Source organism: Eleutherodactylus coqui, chromosome 13 (genome assembly GCF_035609145.1).
Source record: "Eleutherodactylus coqui strain aEleCoq1 chromosome 13, aEleCoq1.hap1, whole genome shotgun sequence".
NCBI classification, from domain to species: Eukaryota; Metazoa; Chordata; class Amphibia; order Anura; family Eleutherodactylidae; genus Eleutherodactylus; species Eleutherodactylus coqui.
The window spans coordinates 14,768,439-14,784,239 of NC_089849.1; the positions used below are offsets into that span (position 1 = coordinate 14,768,439).

At 44.4% G+C, this 15,801-nt stretch overlaps 1 protein-coding gene across 2 annotated transcripts in view; it reads right to left on the reverse strand.

The window, feature by feature from the left end:
• Positions 1 to 15,801, reverse strand: part of COL20A1 (collagen type XX alpha 1 chain) — an 88,174-nt gene that overhangs the window by 21,939 nt on the left and 50,434 nt on the right. For both annotated transcript variants that reach the window (XM_066586349.1, XM_066586350.1), the window contains exons 20-24: positions 14,063 to 14,110; positions 12,474 to 12,612; positions 7,290 to 7,432; positions 6,574 to 6,683; positions 5,700 to 5,858 (exon numbers count right to left, since the gene is read on the reverse strand). In XM_066586349.1, the coding sequence (XP_066442446.1) occupies positions 5,700 to 5,858; positions 6,574 to 6,683; positions 7,290 to 7,432; positions 12,474 to 12,612; positions 14,063 to 14,110 (599 nt within the window). The remainder of the gene's footprint in view (positions 1 to 5,699; positions 5,859 to 6,573; positions 6,684 to 7,289; positions 7,433 to 12,473; positions 12,613 to 14,062; positions 14,111 to 15,801) is intronic.

The following is a 15,801-nucleotide window of genomic DNA, read 5'->3' on the forward strand; positions in this document are numbered from 1 at the left end:
TTTTGGCATTGGACTGCAACATGAGCTAATCTCTGCTGGTGTGGTTGGATTGGTTAGCTGGGAGGTGTGTGTTCCAGCTGACCAATCAGCATGTGTCTGTACACATTCATTCCAGTTCCTCCTCATGGAGGAAGCCAGTTATACTTCTAATCTTAGGGTGGTTCTGGTCTAGTCAGCAGCTGCTGTCCTGTTCCACTATCAGATATGTCTGTTTGGTGCTTAGGATATTTGGGATGTTGTAACATCTTTCTCTTGACTTATTGCTATATCTGTATTACTGTTTCATCTGGTTCATTGGGTGTTTGTTTAATATCTATACCACATGACTCTTATTTATCGTACCGAACATTAGCCCTGTTTCGAACTAGGGAGCGTCAGGGACGTTTCAGGTTCTTGACGTGGGGTCGCCCTCATCAGGGAGGTGGTCTGGTTTTAAGTAAGGTCTTATGGCATTAATAGGTTAGAGTCAGATTTCCGTTCATCCACTATAAAGATTCTGTTATAAAGATTTTGTGTTCTCTGTGTTGGTATATTGCGAGTATATCCATCCTTATAGGACTCTAAATTATGTCTGATTCAGACTAGGTGTTTTTGCATCCAGCTCAGATGTAACACTCTGGGAATCTGACTAACTTTTCATTTAAAAATGTATTTGCTAATGCTTATCATTATTCTTCTTTGCGCTTCACAGATTCTCCTCCTACTTAGATTGTAAACCCGAGGAATAACAGCAACAAAGAGTCTTCTCCCATGCTGCAGCGGGGCTCTGGACTACCCCTGGCACTCTAACTTATCAAGAAATTCATCTCTTAGCCCTTTGCAATCCAATTGTGGATTCATGGTTTCCTAGGGGGCTTTCTCTTTCTGTCATTATACAATGGCTCCATCTGCTGGCTAGAGCCAGTACTGCAGTATGGGACATGCTGGAGAAGCCCCCGACAACAGAGCGGCCAGTAATATACAGTAAGAATACCCTGCCGGATGTCTTCTGACATCGGAGCTGTACAGCCTTCAATCAGAATGTCTTCAGACGTCAGACAGTGGATTGGAAAGAGTTAATATCTATCAAATATCTTCTTACCACTACAACCCTTGACTTAAAGAGGGTTTTTGCATGACTTAAAATTGTTTCACTCTGTCCTTCATGGTAGCTGATGACCAGGACATGTGACTGCTGCAGCCTATCACTGACTATAGAAGGTCACTGCTGTGGCCAGTGATTGGCTGCAGCAGTCAAATGTCCTGGTCAGCAGCAACCAGAAAGGACAGAGTAGTTTTGAAGTAATTTTAAGTAATAGGAAAACCCCTTTAAATGCATTAAAAAGCCACTCACAATATCGTCAGTGTCAGAAACTATACTTTGTATCTTCCTTTAGGCCCCGCCACCCTCATGCATCATTTTATATAAGCCCTTTAGTATATGCTTATATAACTGCTGACCTAGACAAAATCAGCTCCTGTATCTTAAAGGGTACCACTTTTACCCCTTTAGATAGTAAGCTCTATGAACAAGAGATCTTTCTTGGTCTGTACTGTATTTTTCTTGCATAAACCACAGAAATGCTGAAAGTGAGAACATGAAGTTGCAACCACAATCAGGCATGCTGGGCAGTAGAGAGCTGTCTTTAGTCACATGGTAACCAGATACGGATTCACATACTCTTCCTGGCTCTTGATCCATCACTCATTTGAATAGCTTTTTCCCAGGGAGCATTGCATGACCTATAACTCCCTATACTCTTCTGGTGCTCTCCACAAGAAATATGAACCCCCTGACTTACATTGATGTCCTCTCCCCCAGCCAACCAGAATCCTACTGTGCACTGATGACAGTCAGGACCAAGTGCCTGTACATGGGTATTCTGGATTGGTTTACACCCCCAGTCATGTAGCAAGGGCTGATAAAAGATCAGATACTAACTCATAGGGTAGCAACCTTCCACTAGGTGGCGCAGTGCAGGAATATTCCATCACACATTTGCACGGCTCTCTACTATGACGTCTCTCCTTCCATGTGTTTTCTTGCTGTGTATAGGTCAGCAAACCTACTGGTTGTCCAGTTCTAGACTATTAATGGCCCATGTCCCAAGATAGTTCATCCATAATAGATCAGCAGGGGTTCATTTCCTGGAAACCCCGCCGATCAGCTGCTCAGTGTTTGTGCACTAAACTGATTTCTCGCTGATGGCCAAGTTACCAATGAAATTAATATGAATTTTGCCTGTAATACCAAGCTTCGCCACTGTAGAGAGAATGGAGCTATATGATTACTGCAGCAATCAGCTGAGTACATAAGTGCATTGGCTCAGAGAACACCTGATTGTCAGGGGTCCCTGGTGAAAAACCCTTAGCCAATCAACTACAGATGACCTATCCTGAGGATGGGCAATCAATACAAATAGGCAAATCCTTTAATCCCTTCCTGTCCCAGAGATTAAATGTGCACTCTGGTTGGGAAGCAGTTTCAATGAATGGGCATACATTTATGCCCTATAGATGATGGGGGCTCAGAGGTTGAGATCGATAGCCAGCCTCCTGCTGCAACAGTGGGGAGCGATGAGAACACTGATCCCTGTTGTAAACCACTTACGTGCCACAATCAACGTTGATCGCGGTGGATTGATGGGTTGCCATGGCAACCATAAAATGGTGTCAGGGTTTGCCACGGTCTGTGATAACTATGAATAGTGATAATGCACTGCAATACAGAAGTACTGCAATGTATTTTCAATGTGATCATGGAATCAGAGGTTCAAAGTCCTCTACAGGGGCATAAAAAATGTAAAAAAACCAAAACAATGAGAATGGTAAAAAATAAAAAAAACACGTAAAAAAAATTGTTTTTGTGCACTTTCCTCTCTTTGTTTAAAAAAAAAACCTGAAAACCCCACATTTGGTATATTTGTGTCCTTTAAAGAGCCCTACAATAACTTGAACACACTTTTATCCTGCATGGCAAAAACTATTTTAAAAAAAGGAGCCAAAATGCTTTTTTTTTATGATGTGTTTTTTTTCCCTCCATCAAAAAAAATGTATAACATTTCTACAAAAAATGACATGAACCCCAAAAACGGTACCAATGAAAACTACAGCTCGCCCCGCAAAGAACGAGCCCCCAGACGGCCATGTTGGTTTGAAAAATAAAAAAGTTATGGCCTTTTAAAAAGTAGAAATGAAAATCCCCAAAAAGTTGATACGTCCCTAGATCCAAAGTAGGCTGTGTCACTAAGGGGTTAAGGCCGCATGACAGCTCAAATATATCTAAAGCAAATTAGGGCTCCATCCATTCCAATGGTAGCAGCCGCTACAACAACATGGTAACAAGCTCTAACACACAAGCGCCCGGCAGCTAGAGGCACGGTGCTGTATAATCCGTAGCGCCTATTCGGTCGCGCTGTGATGCTGCGTAAGGACAGATGCTACCCGGCAGCACCCACGCTAAATAATTACATGAGCGCGTTGATTTGGCGAGGTGTTCCTCTCATTCCGTCCCCCATCAGCGGTCCCCTCTCCGCTGACCCGCACCGCTATAAATAGCCAGATGCTATCGCCTCTCTATAAACGCCCTCTGGAGAGCTGGACGCTTTCTTCCTCGTTCCCAGGGATGCGGGAATCAGCCGGAGCCTGAATCTCCAAATGAGACCCATTGATCACGGCGAATATAAAATGTCTCAGGTTAAATAAATCTAGATGACGGATGAAAATAAGGCGTTCTGCGCCGGGGCTGATATGCCAGGAGGCTGCGCCGACACCAGGGTGACATTGCATTAGGGAGAACAATGAATGACTTACTGATGCCATTTATGGACAATAAGAGGAAATAGACACAGGTTAACCCTTCCTGTGCTGAAAGAAAGAAAGAATGATCTGACACAGTATCTCTGCTACAGAATGTGCAACAGTTCACTAGCTGGTATAACATGGGTACCTTCTGTTTATACAGATATGGAGCATGCTGGTATAACTTGGGGATCTCCTGTGTATTACTACATCTGTACAGCTGGCATAAGTTATACATCTCCTGTATATAGTGATCTGGAGCATGCTGGTATAACCTGGGTATCTCCTGTATATAAGTATATATGTACAGCTGGTATAACTTATACATCTCCTGTATACAGTGATATATGTACAGCTAGTATAAGTTATACATCTCCTGTATATAGTGATCTGGAGCATGCTGGTATAACCTGGGTATCTCCTGTACACAATTATATGTGTACAGCTGGTATAACATGCATCTCCTGTATATAGTCATATATGTACAGCTGGTATAAGTTATACATCTCCTGTATATAGTGATATGGAGCACGCTGGTGTAACCTGGGTATCTCCTGTTTATAATTATTTATGTATAGCTGGTATAGGTTATACATGCTGTATATAGTGATATGGAGCATGCTGGTATAACCTGGGTATCTCCTGTATATAATTATATATGTACAGGTGGTATTAGTCATACATCTCCCTGTTTATAATGATATGGACTATGCTGGTTTAACCTGGGTATCTCCTATATATAATTATATATGTACAGGTGGTATAAGTCATACATCTCCCTGTTTATAATTATATGTACTATGCTGGTATAACCTGGGTATCTCCTGTATATAATTATATATGTACAGCTGGTATAAGTTATACATCTCCTGTATATAGAGATATGGACCATGCTGGTATAACCTGAGTATCTCCTGTATATAATTATGTTTGTACAGCTGGTATAAGCTATATATCTCCTGTATATAGTGATATGGAGCACGCTGGTGTAACCTGGGTATCTCCTGTTTATAATTATTTATGTATAGCTGGTATAGGTTATACATGCTGTATATAGTGATATGGAGCATGCTGGTATAACCTGGGTATCTCCTGTATATAATTATATATGTACAGGTGGTATTAGTCATACATCTCCCTGTTTATAATGATATGGACTATGCTGGTTTAACCTGGGTATCTCCTGTATATAATTATATATGTACAGCTGGTATAAGTTATACATCTCCTGTATATAGAGATATGGACCATGCTGGTATAACCTGAGTATCTCCTGTATATAATTATGTTTGTACAGCTGGTATAAGCTATATATCTCCTGTATATAGAGATATGGACCATGCTGGTATAACCTGGGTATCTCCTATATATAATTATATATGTACAGGTGGTATAAGTCATACATCTCCCTGTTTATAATTATATGTACTATGCTGGTATAACCTGGGTATCTCCTGTATATAATTATATATGTACAGCTGGTATAAGTTATACATCTCCTGTATATAGAGATATGGACCATGCTGGTATAACCTGAGTATCTCCTGTATATAATTATGTTTGTACAGCTGGTATAAGCTATATATCTCCTGTATATAGAGATATGGACCATGCTGGTATAACCTGGGTATCTCCTGTATATAATTATGTATGTACAGCTGGTACAAGTTATACATCTTCTTGTTGTACAGAACAGTCCTAGGACAGGTCAATAATCCACCACTACATCCATTGAGATATCGACCAGTGTGAGATCACTAAGGCTCATTATCATCCTTCTTGGGTGTTATTTTCAGGGTACACATGGTGACCACTGGCAAATTCAAAAGACAGCATAGTACAAAGAAGCCCATATGGATATAGAGAAATATTGTGAAATCAGATGGGGACTTGAGAAGATCTGTCTCAGGTATACTTACTGCCGAGGAGCCGCTCCTTGGCCCTCTGGTTCTTGTTAGTTTTCCCAACATCTCAAATCCCAAGGTGGTCACCTTGCCCATGGTCTTGGCAGCTTTCTCTGCCACCTTCTGGCAATCCACATAAAGCTTGACATCCACTCTGCTAACAGCCAGCTGAACCTGGACCAAGAGAGCAGTTATGTTACAGACAAAATCTAAATTTAGAGTTGGAACCTCCATAGATTTCCAGAAAGAAAGGTGCAACCAAAGTCCTACAACATTGGTTAGAGATTTCCATGATACACTTGGTGCTTCTTCAGAAACATCACTGATTTCCACTATTACTCAAAATCTTGAAACATACAAAATAAAATAAATCTTGTTATTTGTATAGCGCCAACTTGTTCCGCAGCGCTTTTAGGTATTTCAGGCTGATTCAACCTTGAGTCAGCTACCTGAACCAAGCGGGAATTGAACTTGCAACCTTCAGGTCATGAGCGAGAGCTCAGGACTGCATTAATGCTGACTTAACACTCTGCGCCAGACTTACCAGACTTTGCTCTTTTTCTCATTTCCAAGATGCCAAAGCATCGCATTCTGAAAATCAGTGGGGTGGCCATTCATAAACCTTCACTAGGTCCAGATCAGTTGCCTCTCCTACTGACATACCTTGGTGTGACCCACCACGTGACTGACCAGACAGTGTAGCTCTAATCTTGAGTCATCCTTTAAAGGACAAGTATCAAGTCATATCCTCCACCAGGTCCAGATTAGTAGTTGTCTGTCCTACTAACATGCCCTGCTATGACCTACCACATGACTGACTAGACAATGGAGCCCTATTCATGAGTCATCCTTCAGTGGACAAGTATCATGTCTTTCCTCCATATCTTACCTTATGGAAGCTTCCAAAGAAGATCTTCTTTACTTCTTGCTGATCGAAGGTCACCTCCTGAGATCTCCCCTCATTGTCAGGGTGGAAGTACTTCACCAACTGCTTAGTAGCTGCCAATGAGATACAGGAAGACATCTGAAGAAAGCCAAACATAGACCTTCCTTGTCACATAACCCAAGGAGCAACTATCCAAGGTGGCTACTCTAATGGAAGACCAAAGTTGTTGAGATCTCATCAAGGGTCAATCCAATCTGTTTGGTAGAATCTGCAATGCTGTGGACAATGATGGGTTCTGTTGGTGACCATCACAATGACTTATGATGACCATTACAGCTGATGATTTTAGGTTCATGCTACATAGTCAACTTGTTCTAGAAATCATGACCTACATACCCTTACAGTATTATTCTGGAAGCAACATAAAAGGGGTTGTCGGGAACTAAAAAAAAACATGGCTGCTTTCTCTTAAACACAACACGACCCTTCTCCATAGGGTTGTGTGTGGTATTGCAGCTCAACCATATTCTCTTTAATGGAGCTGAGCTGCAATACTAAACACAACCAATGGACAGGTATGGCGCTGTTGTCCTTCTACACAACTAAACCTCCTACCTAGACAACCCCTTTAACCCTTTCTACTCAGTATATCTCAGCCTTTTGACGATTCTAGATCTAGATTGAAGTTGATGTATACTTCTATATTCGGAACACCTTACGGTCCAGGATAATCCCCATGACAGGCTGGAAGTCCTCATCCGTTATCTGCCACAGAGCGAAGGGTTCCTGGGTGGCGTTTGGCGGCAGGCGTAGAAGGAAGCTCAGGACATGTTCTTGGGGAAGTCCACGTGGATGAACTTCTCTAGGAAGAGGAAAAGGAGAGTCACAGTAGACCGGGCAGATGACCACCATGGAAATTAATGGGAAGAAACGTACGTAGATTTACTAGAGACAGCTCTGATACACTTGAAGAGGATCAGGACAAGCAGAAGCCTTTCTATTCACCAACAGCAAACAGAGAGTTTGAAAAAAGTGAAACAAAGTGCACTGGAAGCGCGGTTCTTAACTATCTCTGTCGGTCCTATAGACAATTAATGGACTGGCAGCGTGCCCATGTGGCCACCACTCCATTCAAATGGTGGACTTGGGCCTCCCAATCTCATGGTCAGTGAGGGTCCCAGTGATCAGACACATAATTACTGATGCAGCATAAGGGGACATTATTATTGATAGAGCGAAAGAGGGTATTACTAGTGATAGGGCATAAGGAGGCATTATTACTGATAGGGCATAAGGGGTATTATTGCTTATGGGGACCTAAGGGGGAGCATCATTTCTGTTGGCGCATAATGGGGTATTATTACTAAAATGGCATAATAGAGAATTATTACTGATGGCACATAAAAGGGTATTATTACTGATAGGGCATAAGGGGGTATTATTACTGATGGAACATTAAGGGTTTTATTATTGATGGGGCATACGGGGCATTTTTATTAATAGGTACATAAGGCGGCATTATCGTTGATGGGGAATAAGAGAACTTATTACTCATAGGGCATAAAGGGGCATTATTATTCAGGGGGGTCATAAGGGAGAATGATTACTGATGGGGGCATATAAAGGCATTATTACTAATGGGGCATAGGGGGGCATTATTACTGGTGGGAATATAAGGGGGCATTATTAATGATCCGGACATAAGGGGGCATTATCACGCACTGGAGTCGTAGCAGGAGACACTTTTAGCGTAGGGTATCCCTGAGGGCACAGTCTTTACTGTAAGAGCACTATGTGCATGTGGGGCACAAAAAGGTACTATAACTCTGTGGGGTACTGGGGATATTCAGGATTTGGATTTTTTTGAATTTGAAATCTGTGTTGCAGAAAAGAAAAAACAAGCGGTGTGTTCCTTTTTTTCCGTGGATCTGCCCTAAAGGGCTAAATCCGGGCAAAATACTCGTCAGAAATACAGATTCCTGTCGCGGTTTTGAAGGTAGAATCTCTGAGGAAAAATCTGCGTAGATTGGGATGTGTGAACAGACCTTAAGGGGGCACCACTACAAAAAGGACAGCACTATTACTACATGGTAACACAAAGGCAACTGGGTGGGACTGGGCGGGGTTGGAGGCGTGGCTTGATGCTAAAAACATTTGCTGCGGCGTGATAAGAGCGCCATATGGATTGTCCCTATTTCCATTCTTTGAAAGTTGGGAAGCATGCCTTTAGGTCCTCTTAGGCATTAGGGCCTGGCATGGCCGCTGCCTCTGGACCCCCACAGCTACCTCCCTGGCGTCACGGACTGAACAATGAAGTCTACGCATTCGCTCGGAGCCCGCTGACGCCATATTGTGCTTCCTGGTAGAATAACAAGCATGAAAATGTAACTCTTTGCAGCAAAGACATTCATCTGAGCCCACCGCCCATGTGGCGCCCACCACAGACCGAGAGCGGAACGCGGCATATCTTCACAGAGCCAAGCGGCTGCAATGATTGATCAACCATGTTGCATTTACCGGACTGGGACCGTCTCTACTGCCGAGGGAGGCGAATCGAAATACGAGATTAGCCCAAAGCAGGAGGCGATGGCGATCTGCAAGCCGCAGTCACAGATAACGGAAATAGTCGGAGATTCCCGAGATGTATACTAGATAGAATTAGCATATCAAACGGCGACACCCAACGTGTGACCCGTGATACGGGCGCGGAGGGCCAGCCGCCACGCGGGGGTCACACTGGGATAATTGACTCTATAAAGGGGGCAAATGTGGTCGCGGTCTCCAGGTCTGTGGGATTTGCGCAGCCCAATGCTCCGTGTTTACAGCGAATCGCCTCCACATAAAGGAGATTCGTGTTATCAGGGCTTTGTAGGATTAAGAGCTGAAGCAACATGAAAAGACGGAGCCCGTCGCCGTTCCCCGGGCCGCTCGCCGCTCACGCTGCCAATTAACTTCACATACAGCAGAAAAAGGGTCTCACAGAGGCCAAGAAAATGAGATGAAAAGTGAAGCCGAGAAAGCGGGAAATGACGGCGAAAAAAGGAGCGGGGAGAATGAGACGTAGCGTGGAGAATATCGCAAATTACAGAGCGGACCTGCAAATGAGGGGAAGGCGGCCGCGCGGAGGGCGAGAGGGGCGAGGGATGAGGGGGGCACAGCCATGTGTTGTGGGGAGATTGTGTGGCTGCGCCAAACCACAACCTGACCGCAGACAATCAGAGCGCAACAACTGAGGCCCGGCAGCACTCTAATGGGGCCTAGGTGTGCAATTTGCGCTCGCTTTCTGGCATTAAAAACTTGCAACCTTTGGCGCACGTCCGTTTTTTGCTGAAAAATTTGCCACCAGGCGACATTTAAAATCGAAAACTCGCCGACTTCCCTAGTAATTTTTGTTGCCCCTAGCAACCAATCACAGCGCAGCTTTCATTTCTTATACTGCTGAGGGAATATGAACGCTGCGCTGTGATTGGTCATTTCTTATACTGCTGAGGGAACATGAAAGCTGCGCTGTGATTGGTTGTTATATATTATACTGCTGAGGTAACATGAAAGCTGCGCTGTGATTGGTTATTTCTTATACTGCTGAGGGAACATGAAAGCTGCGCTGTGATTGGTTATTTCTTATACTGCTGAGGGAACATGAAAGCTGCGCTGTGATTGGTTATTTCTGTTTGTGTCATCTACACATCCCCAGTTCTGTCCGATTTGAGTGACATTCTGCGTGAGCGAGGCGAGAAATAAAACTGGAGACTTCCCGCTGGAAGTTCTATTCGGAATCTCTCATTGATGGAATGGGCGAGTCTTGTCCATAAAACGGCTCAGAATAGTGCATGCCATGAGGTTTTTCACGCAGTCCGAGTGAGAAAACTCCCCCGTGTGCTGCCACAAAGTACAATATGGGCCGTACGCTGTCTGTGTGGAGTCCATTTTTTTAAACGGACTTCACAGAGGCAAAAAAAAAAAAAAAACCCGCTTGTGCGCTGGAGGCCGTATACCGTAGATCACGCCTACAGGGATAAATAGTAAAAGCACAGCTGTCTGAACAGATCTGGGCTGATGAAAACAATTGTAGTTTCATTCATTGACAGCAAGCAGAGGTCTTGAGCAATAAACACAAAGCATTAGAAAGTATCTTAGCTCTTCATCATGCAGTGATTCAGCTTACTGATAGAAGACAGGAGGGGTGCTTGGATTTGGCTCCAGCGCCCCATTGAAGTGAATGGAACAGCAGTGTACATGCCAACGGCCGCTCAACTCATTTAGGAACTTCGGGCCCCCCATTCTCATGATGGTAGGGGACAACTGTGGCATCACAGCAGATTTTTATAACAGGCCATGCCTCCATGGTGACCCCAGTAGTAAAAAGGACCACCATAGTTTCCTCAGTAGTAATAGTTCCCCCATAGTTTCCTCAGTAGTAATAGTTCCCCCATAGGGTCCACAGTAGTAATAGTGTCCCCATAGTGACCCCAGTAGTAATAGTTCCCCCATAGTGTCCACAGTAGTAATAGTGTCCCCATAGTGATCCCAGTAGTAATAGTTCCCCCATAGTGACTCCAGTAGTAATAGTTCCCCCATAGTGTCCCCAGTAGTAAAAAGGACTCCCATAGTTTCCCCAGTAGTAATAGTTCCCCCATAGTGGCCCCAGTAGTAATAGTTCCCCCATAGTGACTCCAGTAGTAATAGTTCCCCCATAGTGGCCCCAGTAGTAATAGTTCCCCCATAGTGGCCCCAGTAGTAATAGTTCCCCCATAGTGTCCACAGTAGTAACAACGGCCCCCATAGTGGTCCCAGTACTAATAGCAAACCCTATTAGTAGTCCCAATCTTAATAGTGACTCCCATAGTGACCCAGTAGTAACAATGAGCCCCATAGTGTCCCCAGTAGTAATAATTTCCCCATAGTAGCCCCAGTAGTAATAGTGTCCTCATAGTGTCCCCAGTAAAAATAGTTCCCCCGTAGTGGCCCCAGTAGTAATAGTGACCCCCCCCCCCCCCCCATAGTGTCCACAGTAGTAATAGTGTCCCCATAGTCTCCCCAGTAGTAATAATTCCCCCATAGTAGCCCCAGTAGTAATAGTGTCCTCATAGTGTCCCCTGTAGTAATAGTTCCCCCATAGTGGCCCCAGTAGTAATAGTGACACCCATAATGTCCCCAGTAGTAATAGTGCCCCCATAGTGTCCCCAGTAGTAAAAGTTCCCCCATAGTAGCCCCAGTAGTAATAGTGTCCTCATAGTGTCCCCAGTAGTAATAGTTCCCCGATAGTGGCCCCAGTAGTAATAGTGACACCCATAGTGTCCCCAGTAGTAATAGTGTCCCCATAGTGGCCCCAGTAGTAAAAATGACCCCCATAGTAGTCCCAGTCCTAATAGTGAGTCCCATAGTGGCCCCAGTAGTAAAAATGACCCCCATGGTGGCCCCAGTAGTAATAATAACCTCAGTAGTGGTCCCAGTAGTAATAGCAACAGTGGTCCCAGTAGTATCAGTAGTCCCAGTTTTAATAGTGACCCCCATAGTGGACCTCCGGCCACCCTATAAGCATCTAACTCCCTTGCAGTCCCGGTCCGGTGGTAGCGGCACCGCAGCTGTAATCAGTGTGACCTCTGCCAGCTCCCTGCCAGCATCCATCTGTAGGAATGCAGACGTCAGGGGAGAGGTCAGGGGTTGCACCAACTACAGCAGCGATGGCGGCTGCCCGTGGCCCAAAACACACCTCCTGCCTCCCAAGACTGATGGACAGTTTTCCAAATCCGGGACTGTCTGGCAGAATCCGGGACGGTTTGGAGGCCTGAGAAAGCTATCTCTAACCTGTGTACAGGGGACAACTATAAATGTTGGCACAAGCCCCCTAAGTGATCTATTCTGGTAGCATGCGCATCGGCCATATATTACAGGGTCATTACCTGGTCCATAGGGTCAGCTGGACGTCCTCAGCGATGGTATAAATACTGGAACCCCCAAAAATAAATGCATGAAGGGAGATCCCTCTGATGGAAGAGTAATGCTTCTCGTCCAAGCCAAAAACCGCCATCATGTTGTAACCTAACAGAGGAGACGTGAGAAGATCAGTCACCTATATATCTGGCCTATATTTTGCCCCCAGGCACTACTTCTGCACCCTTATAGCTGCGCCCCTTTGCTGCTCCGCCATTGCCTGATCCTCTGCTGCAGAGAGCCATTGAGGTGTCACCGACAGCAGGGACATGTGATCACCTGCAGCCAATCTATGTAGATTGCAGAATGGGAAGGGTTCACAGAGGGAGCGCGCTCCCTCTGTGAAGTTGCCGGGCTCTCGCGATATAATCGCAGAGAGCCCAGCCTGTTGCCATGGCAACAGGACGCCAGACACTGGCGTCCTGTGTTTCCAGTGCCTGAGATCGCTGTATAAGCGATAAGGCATGGCAGGGCAGTAGCCCTGCTATGCCTTATCACAGCGATCATCAGGGCAGTGTTGTAAGTCCCCAAGGGGGACACAAATTGTGTTAAAAAAAAAAGATTTTAAAAAATGAATAAAAAAAAAATGTCAAAAAAAGTAGAAAAACCATTTTTAATGCTTTTTCTCATATTAGCATAAAAAAAAGGATAAAAAAAATTAAAACCCCACATATTTGGGAACGACGCGTACAATAAGCTGCACCTCCTTTTGACTGTGCACGGAAAAAAGCGTAAAAAAAATGAGGCAAAATGCTCATTTTTAGCATTTTGCCTCCCTAAAAATGCAATAAAAGTGATCAAAAAAGCCATATGTACCCCAAAATGGTACCAATAAAAACTACAGCTCGACTCGCAAAAAATAAGCCCCTTTAGAAATCTGTACATAAAAAAATTAAAACGTTACAAGACTTTGAATGCAGCGAATTAGAAAAATAAAAAGATTTCCAAAAAAAAGGGTTTTTATTGCAGAAAAGTGGAGAAACCTAAAAAAAATGTAAGAATGTTGGTATCGTTGTAACCGTACCGACCCGCAGAAAAAATGGATTGTGTCATTTATGCTGCATGATTAACGCTGTAAAAAAAAATCTATGGCAGAATTGATGCGTTTTCTCTCCCTGCTATAAAAAAAATAAAAGTTTTACCATATAGTCATAAAGTTATACCATATACCCAAAAGTGGCGCCGATCAAAACTACAGTTTGCCACGCAAAAAACAAGCCCTTATATGGCCATATCGACGGAAAAATAAAAAAGTTATGGCTTTTGATAAATGGAGAAGAAAATCCGGCAAAAATCGTTGCGTCCTTAAGCTCAAAATAGGCCGTGTGCTTAAGGGGTTAAAGATAAGAAGTGTCCTTCGAGAAGCTTCAGAAAAGTCATTACTTCACCTACAGAGCACTTCCACCAACATCCCCAGTAAATACCCGTCCTTCCATCGTCCTCTGAGGTCCGCGGTAGTAATATTCCCGGCGATATCTGCGTAATATCACCCATTTCTTGGGTACATGTGACCTGGCAAAGATGGTGGCATCTAACAGGGTATCACTGCAGCTCTTACCATGAAAGGTGCCATTGACTCCTCCATCCTCCATCAGTGGGCACACATCTGTAAGACACAATACAGGACTTCTACATATACTGTATCAGTGGAGTCAGCACACCGGCGCCATATCTCACTACTGGTCTTCTAGACTCAAATAACAATGGCGCAGTTGAATAGGAAGCCGTGGATGCGCTACAGCAAGGGTGTCCAACCCACCGCCCAGGATGGCTAAGAATGTGGCCCAAAGCAGAAGGAGGCCGTGCAATGTACCATCGTGTAGTACTTCCATGCCTTCCTAGTCAAGTACATTATTCAGTATAGGACACCAGTAGTGAGATACAGCGCTGGATACGGGTTTTTTGGATACACCTGTGTTCACCCACGAAGGGCTCGGGGCTCGGGGATCAGTGTCACTGCAAAGGGTTCAGTTCTGTTCTTGGCAAAATCTGCATCTATGTTCTTCCTCGGCTTTCTATGGGTTTATCCTCCATACGTTCATTTCCTCCTCCAAGACAAACTATTTCCTGTGTTATCACCTTATTATATACTTGTAGGGTTATATAGCATTCACACTGACCGGCCCAATTATTAGGCCCCATCTAGTAGCGTTGGACTCCTTTGGTCTCCAGAACTGCAGTTCGCCGCGGCGTAGATTCCCCTCGGTGATTAAATGGTTCTGCAGGAATATCGGCCCCTGCGGACAGGGAACTTCTTGTAGTTGCTGCAGATTAGATGGCGGTGCTGACATGTTCTGACCAGCTGACAGGAAGGGGTCAGCGATTCATGCTGCTTGCGCCAAATTCTGACCTCCCATCAGCAACAGAAATCTGGATCCATCTGACCAGGCCATGCTTTTCCGCTGCTCAGTGATACAAGTTTTGCGCTCTTTTGCCCGCTGGAGTCTCGTCTTTCTGTTTCTCTTAGACACAATGGCGCTGGGACTGGTCGTCTGCTGTTATATCCCATCTGTATTAAGGAACAGCGAGCTGTGCGTTCGGACGCGTTAATTGGAGCTCAAGTGTTATATTTGGCTACTTTATACTGTTCAACGCCTGTTGATAAGAACAATTCCTGACATCCTCCTCTGACCCCTTTCGGTGAAGAGTTGTTTTCGTCCACAGGATTCCATCTCACTGGATGTTTTTTCTCAATTGCGCCATTCTCCGTATACTCTCTACACTGTTACATGAGAAAACCCCCCACGGTTGGCAGTGAGACCCGGCTAGTCTAGCACTGATGACCAGGTCTTTTTGGAAGCCTCTCAAATCACTGGATTTTCCCCTCTAATGTGGATTCACACTAAAACTGATCCACGGAAAACCGGTCACATGATTTTATGTTCCATTTGAGCTTTAATTTCTATACAGGGAAACGCAAATCAGAAGAGAGTCGGGGGCTCTAATAAAGGGGCCGTTCAGTGTAGGTGACCTGACGAGATATCAGGAAGTATGAACAAAACAAGTATGGTATATCTGAATCCCGTCCGCAGAGACTACAAATTACATGGGACAGTTGGTTTCACTATAAGCACCTGGTGGTCATAGACGGTACTGCAGCTCTGTTATTTTTTTCACATACAGTACATTACACAGTGCAGATACTACCCGGTGGTCACTGGTGGTATTACAACTTTTTGTTGTATTTAACTAACAATGCATAAGGCAACATCAGAATAAAGCCCAAAGGTTAAGGACTTCTTATTAGTCGTCTCTTCACAGTCCAGTCCGGACATTATAGGGTTCACCATTGAATGA